Raw genomic sequence first — 6,659 nt, forward strand, 5'->3', positions numbered from 1 at the left:
GAAGTACTCTTACCTAAAATGCCCGTCAAACCGACATCTTTTGGCTGTTGCCGAACAGCAGGCCACAGAAACACTTCACCATTTTTCTTGTGAAGAAGAATAACAACGCGTATGTTTCCCATGGTAACGTCCATTTCATTGCTCCGTAGAATCAGGGACACGCTGTTGAAACGGAGAAACTGATGAATGAATTCGACTTCACAGAAAGGAGTTATAACAGAAATGTAGTAAAACACATATAGTTTGAGTAGTATATACCCCTCTGTATTGTGTTGAGTAGGTTCCTGGCCCCACAAAAACTCAACATGACTCTGGCCATCTTGGTATCTGATAGAGCTTGTGTTTATTGTCAGGTGATGGTTTGCTTTGTAATGAAAGGCAATTTTACTGAATCCCTGTCGTCTAGTCATGAATTTTCCATTCATAGAGAACTCTAAGACACACAGAAAGTCACACAATATGAGTACATACAAAACATTAAATTAAAAAAAAGATGGCTTTCAAAAGGATGTGCATGAAGAGTAAATGTGTAATAGTTACCTGAAGCAGAATCCTGTAACAGTCTGAGTTTCTGAGGAACAGGAACATCAAAACAAAGTGGCTTAGACTGACCAGCAGAAGGCAGCAGGAACCGGTTGCTACGAACTCTTGGAACTAAGAGAAAACATAACCAAATGCTGTATCATAATTATTATAGAAAATTGTCCTACATAAATAAGTACGTTTTAGAGAACTGAATGTACCTGACATAGTAGGGAGAACAGCGTCTGCACTCTCCTGTAGGATTGTGGGCATTTGACCTAAGCCCAAGAGAAGGTATAATTGATCAAACTAGACTTACTTAACACAAGGCAGAATCAGAGTTAGATAGTATTTATACGTACCATAACTGGAGATCATCATGTCCCTGAAATCTAAAAGGGGAGTTTAGTCATTAAAAAGTCAGACTATTTATAATACAGCTTTTCATTCTAAGTCAGTTTATCAGTAACTTATACTGACCAAAACACTCAATAAATAATAAAAAAAGTTCAATGTACCAAAGCATTTTGAAATAATTAAATAGAGAAATAATTAAATTAATTAATGTAATTAGGTATTATTAAAGTAATTAAAATGTACCGAATATTTTTTCTCAAATATTTAGCAAATAATAATAAATAATATAAAAAATAATAATAATAATCCGCTCGTCCATATATTGGCACTGAATAGCAACTAGAATAAATCTTTCTAAATAAGATGCAAAAGTATGACAGAATGATCCCATGCTACACGTGTTGTATATTACAAGTGTTCTGGGGGAATTCGATAGGGTTTGGTGAAAACAAAACAAAATTGTATGTATTATTTAAGGGAAATCCTGACTTTGACCGTTGGTCTTCTGTGCTCGACTGCGTGTTTGTGAGACCATATCAGCCCCGCAGTTCACTCCGACTCGCCCAGGAAAAATATACAAGTTGTGAGAAATCAATAAAAAATGCAACATGAAATATAATGCCAAAGGTATCCATGTACTTGACAGAGCTGACAGTTAACTGATGTGAACTTGATAACTTCTTGTTGTGACGAACAACAAATATATTTACCTCAAAGAAGAAGGTACATTAATTGTATTTCATGTTGCGTTTTTTATTCATATAGATTTCTCACAACTTGGGTGTTTTTCTGGGCAAGTCGGTGTCAACTGGGGCGCTATAAAGTCTCATGAATGCGCAGTCAAGCACAGAAGTCCTGTAAGCAGGACTTTTTTTTAAATACTCCTTTTGTGGTCCATAAAAGAAAGAAGGGCATACAGCATTAGAACAACATTAGGGTGAGAAAATTATGACTTCATTTTTATTTTAGGATGAATCGCACCTAATGCCTTATTTTATTTTAATTGCACTTTTTTATGTGGATTTTGCTTTTAATAAAGCAAATTTGCAGTAATTTTTTGTAAAAGCAAAAACAAAGTAACCAATGATAAACACATTCTCGAGAAAGTTTAAGTATAAAGTATAAGTCTTTGTCAACTTTTAGAAGAAAAAAGGTATACCCTGAATCCCTGCAGCAGGTGGAGCAGGTCTGAGCAACATGGGCAGACCTTGCCGACCATGCTTACCGCGGCGACCTTGACTGATCATAAGACGCTGACTGGGCGGACCAGGCTGACCGTGCAGATCAGGCTCACTGCTGTGACCATAAGCGACCCCAAGACCGATCAGACGATGCTGAATGGGCGGACCGTGCAGACCAGGCTGACTGAGACTGAAATGGTGCTGACTATATCGTGGTACTGCGATATAAAACAAGTGGGGAAAATATCCATTAAAAGGCAGATGCAGTACATTGAATTTTGCAAAAAAAAATTCACTCTATCTCTTTTCTAAATGCATGTTATTTAACTTATTGTGAATGATCTTTTCATGTATATGTTTTTTTTGTTTTTTTTTACCTCATCGTTTTTAATAAAAAAATCATAACTGGATCTTCCTGTGATAGCTAGTACGGTGTCTGGAAGCCTGGATAGCACTTCCCAGCCCATGTCGCAGGCTCATTGGTCTACTCTATGCGATTCAGTTCGCCAGGCGGACAGCAGCGTCTGGTTCACCTCAGTGGCGGACAAGGATGCTCATGTCCTGCATTTGGAGATTGCAGTCCTACTGGCGAAGGATCCGATAGAGCCGGTCCCTCCAGCCGATATGAAGACAATTTTGGACCTGCATGTCTTGAATCGGGCCCTTCACAAGCTCCCATTCAAGATGCTAACGCAGAGTTGCATCTCCGAATGCAGTCGTCCCCAAGATTGGTTTTCAGCGATCGACCTGAAGGACGCGTACTTTCATGTCTCGATTCTCCCACGACACAGACCGTTTCTACTCTTTGCATTCAAGGGAAAGGCATGTCAGTACAAAGTCCCCCCCTTTCGGCTGTCCCTGTTGCCTAGTGTCTTTACGAAAGTCACAGAAGCGGCCCTTGCTCCTCTGAGGGAGCATTGTGTTCTCATTCGCTCGAGTTGCTAACAGTGTGTCTTTTTCTGCGCTGCATTGGATCGCGGCTAGAGGGCAAGCATGTGCTGGTCCAGACGGACAACACTGTGGCCATGTGTACATCAACCATCAAGGTGGTCAAAGCTTCCGTCGCATATCGCAACTCGCCCGCCATCTCCTCCTCAGGAGTCAGAAGCATCTGAGGTCGCTTCAAGCCACACAGGTAGACCCTAGGTAGACTCTTTTGTTGAAGGTCAAATGTTTGCACACCTATATTTATAAGGTTTGTAAGATACTAAAACTTCTCAGTTCTCACCTGGAGGTCTGGGTTCCTCTCCTCCCTCTTTGGGTTTGTCGGCAACTTCTACTTCATCTTCCTGTGGCTTCGTGACGACCATAGAGGTGAGGGATGTGACAAACTGGTATTTCAGGGACAGTTTGAGAGCTTTTTTCTTTTCATCCTCTTTCTCCTGTCCTTTAAGAAGCACTCTGAGACAGAAAGATGTCCTCAATGTCCAACAAAAAAAAAAACAGAATATCATATCACTCAATAAACTTACTGCCTTTCCAGAATTTGCTTCACTGTAAGGTAGGCCCACAGTCTCGGCATGAAATCCTCATCCTCAGGTGGGACATCACTGGGGTCTTTTGCCATTACAGTTTCTTGATACGTCACATTACTGCCTTTCTGCTCAGAAATAAAAATACTAGTGAACATTTTCATCAGGAACGCAGTCATTACCACTTTCATCAATAACTTTCTCGGAAAACAAAGTGACCATTATTACAAACACTTAAACAATTGATCATCAATTATCCAAATATCCAGTATAATGACCTCGGTTGAGACTGTCGATAAAAAACAGCCCACTCAATCCCTACCAATTTGATATATTGTAAAGCACCATGATGATCTTACTGATACTGCAATGACTTCAGTGGTGAAACTCTCCACACTGTTGTCTGTGATTTGTCCCGATACCACAATCTCAGAGCCGTTGAAGTACAGGCTAAAGCTGGTCTTGGTAAGGTTTGTCCCTCCTGTGTATTTAAGTTGAATATCAGTGAGGAGAGGGACGGCAACTTCGTCATAGAAGCCCTACAGTACAAACCGAAATAAAGGGTTTAAATGCATTGAAACACAGAACAGATAAGCACTGAGGATGAATTCACAGCTGATTCTCTGTCGTTCACCTGCAGCTGTAGATCAGCGTCCGAATCTTCATAAATCCTGCGAGCAACTCCACCATTTTCCAGTGACATCTTTGTCAGGAAGTCAAAGTTAACATCATATCCAAAACCAAGACAATAGAGGGGAAACTTTAGACCAATTGCCTCTTTCACATTGGCCATTATCCTCTCTTTATTAGTTTCACCTGTTAGAGAGGAAAATAAGTCAGACTACCAACAATACATGCTTGAAAATCATGAATTTTTTTCAGTGATCAAAAAGCAATGAATATAATGGGCAATTTCATATTTATTATTCTTTTCTCTTACTGAAAAAGACAAGAACTAAATTGGTCATACATGTATTTTAATTAGATCTAAAACCTTTTATTAACAGGTCTTCTAATTACACTGAGTGAACTAGTGTTAGGATAAAAGCAGTCAGTGAATCTGTGCCTGAAGTGGGATCTCCATCAGTCAGCAGGATCAGGATGGAGGCGGTTCCTTCTCGTGGATGTCGATTGATCATGTCCACTCCTGCTAGAACTGCAGCGTTAATGTCTGTGGCTAAAGGAAGAACAAACATAGTTGTGTCACATTGAGGTACAACTTTCTAACTCCCCATTTAGAGTTAGGAACTCACATCCTCTTTCACTGATCTCCTTCACAAAAGATTTTGCAGTCTCCAGGTTTTCCTTGGTAGCTTTCAGGAGTTCATTCTTCCATGTTTTAATTTCACTGTCGAAGAGGATCAATCCAAAGTGGTCATCCTCATCAAGATCACTTAAAATCTTTAGCAGTGCCAAACGAGTCTAAAGAAACACACTTCTGTCAGAACACCTGAAAGTTATTCTTTCTCCTTTATGACTGCATTCTCATTTACCAGATATGGGCAGCTTTTTTTTATAATTTAAAGTTAGCATATCCACAGTGATTTCTATACAGAAATCTGCAAGATCCTTCAAAAATGTCCTTCAAGGGTTTTGCCATAAAAATGCATTGCTTGTTATTTCCTTTTAATTGATTTGGCTGAACTTGACGTTGACATTTACCTGATGTATTTTTCTACCGCTCATAGAACCGCTCCGGTCAATGATAAAAACCACATTTTTGGGAATACGTGGAACATCAGAGGGTGCAAAGTAGTGGACAAAATAGCCATTTGATACCTGATAGAAAACAAAAGTACATTCTGAATATGTAGTACATTCAAATTTATTTTACTGTCATAAAGTGCGTTATTTAAAAATGTACCATGACTTCTCCTTGATGATTTGGTCTCTCGACATCGTATGTTATAAGCAGGTCACCATTCAGTCCATTTTCTCCACAGCTTTTACACTTGGTCTGTTGATCTCGAGTGGGGTAGAAGGTCACCCATGCCTGAAATGATCAGTTTGGTCATCTGGTAACTTTGTTTGAAGTGTAGTATCATAATGAGAACATTTAAGCTGAGTGTTTTAACCCTCATTTTAAGTTCTTACGTCTTTGTCTGCTCTGGTGGTTTTGATAGCATTGGCCAGATCATCGGTGCTCAAATCTCCTTTCACTTCCAAGAAGGAAATTCCTGGTTTCTCTTGTATGTGAACATCCACCTAAAGTGAGTAAAAGAAATATGATCTTTCTATCCAGCTTAATTGATGATCTATTTCCCTCTTTGTTTCTTCTCCTACCTTGAAGTCCGCCACCGGCTGCATTGGTTGGGCATTGATGAGTAGCTCATATTTGCCAAGGCGACGCTTTAGCAGTTCTTCGTAAGTCAACTCAAAAGTCACTTTACTGAGAGCAGCCACCGTCACTGAAGTTTTAAAGTCTTCTAAAGTCCTTCCAACAGATCTGAAATACAAATTAATTACAGCATATTAGTAAACATGCTATAAAAAACACATTTAATAACATTTAATCTGTTTATTTTTAATGTCCAGTACTTGATCAGTCCAGCACTTTCTCCTCGAGATACTGCTCGACTGTACTGTTGCTGAGCTTCCTGCTTTTCCTTCACAACTCCATCATATATCTTCCCCTCTATGGTCCTATGGAGAAAATGACAATGACATCCTCTTAATATGTGTATTTCAGACATGTTGCATACAATTATTTATAAATCTTTATTTTGTTGTTGCATTAGCAGACATGACCTGAGACCAAATGGCTTCTTTAACACTTTATCTCTACTTATATAACACAACTCATGTTTCCCTACATTCTGAATTTGCTGATGAAGGCATTCTTGGGTATCTTGACCTCAAACTGGATCTCTTGAGATTCATTCACTGTGTTCGCCACACGGCTTGTGATGACGGTTGTGGCGTAGCGACTGGTGACCGTGGAGTTAATGTAGAAGCTGTATATATCCACATTTTGTTTCTGTTGAGACATCAAACCGTACAGTCATATTAAATTACATGTTCATATGACAGAGGGTTTTTGGATGGTGCACATTTACTCCTCCTTTTTGTGTGGGATTGTTCAAATATTTACTGCTCGAAAATGGCATGGAGAAAAGGCCTTTGGACT

The 6,659-nt window shown here is 39.4% G+C and overlaps 1 protein-coding gene across 1 annotated transcript in view; it reads right to left on the reverse strand.

The window, feature by feature from the left end:
• The window catches only part of LOC309491968 (inter-alpha-trypsin inhibitor heavy chain H3-like), an 11,236-nt gene extending 4,700 nt beyond the window's left edge, over positions 1-6,536 (reverse strand). Inside the window, exons 1-18 of the mRNA XM_082190997.1 lie at positions 6,346-6,536; positions 6,071-6,175; positions 5,816-5,978; positions 5,627-5,737; positions 5,397-5,525; positions 5,195-5,311; positions 4,786-4,954; positions 4,599-4,709; positions 4,167-4,348; positions 3,892-4,071; positions 3,533-3,660; positions 3,289-3,461; positions 2,039-2,278; positions 885-914; positions 744-800; positions 541-654; positions 259-433; positions 14-162 (exon numbers count right to left, since the gene is read on the reverse strand). Of these exons, the coding sequence (XP_082047123.1) occupies positions 14-162; positions 259-433; positions 541-654; positions 744-800; positions 885-914; positions 2,039-2,278; positions 3,289-3,461; positions 3,533-3,660; positions 3,892-4,071; positions 4,167-4,348; positions 4,599-4,709; positions 4,786-4,954; positions 5,195-5,311; positions 5,397-5,525; positions 5,627-5,737; positions 5,816-5,978; positions 6,071-6,175; positions 6,346-6,521 (2,509 nt within the window). The 5' untranslated portion in view covers positions 6,522-6,536. The remainder of the gene's footprint in view (positions 1-13; positions 163-258; positions 434-540; positions 655-743; positions 801-884; positions 915-2,038; positions 2,279-3,288; positions 3,462-3,532; positions 3,661-3,891; positions 4,072-4,166; positions 4,349-4,598; positions 4,710-4,785; positions 4,955-5,194; positions 5,312-5,396; positions 5,526-5,626; positions 5,738-5,815; positions 5,979-6,070; positions 6,176-6,345) is intronic.
• Between the last annotated feature and the right edge of the window lie 123 nt (positions 6,537-6,659).

The sequence above is a fragment of the Leuciscus leuciscus genome (assembly GCF_965113295.1).
Source record: "Leuciscus leuciscus genome assembly, contig: HAP1_SCAFFOLD_783, whole genome shotgun sequence".
Classification (NCBI taxonomy): Eukaryota; Metazoa; Chordata; class Actinopteri; order Cypriniformes; family Leuciscidae; genus Leuciscus; species Leuciscus leuciscus.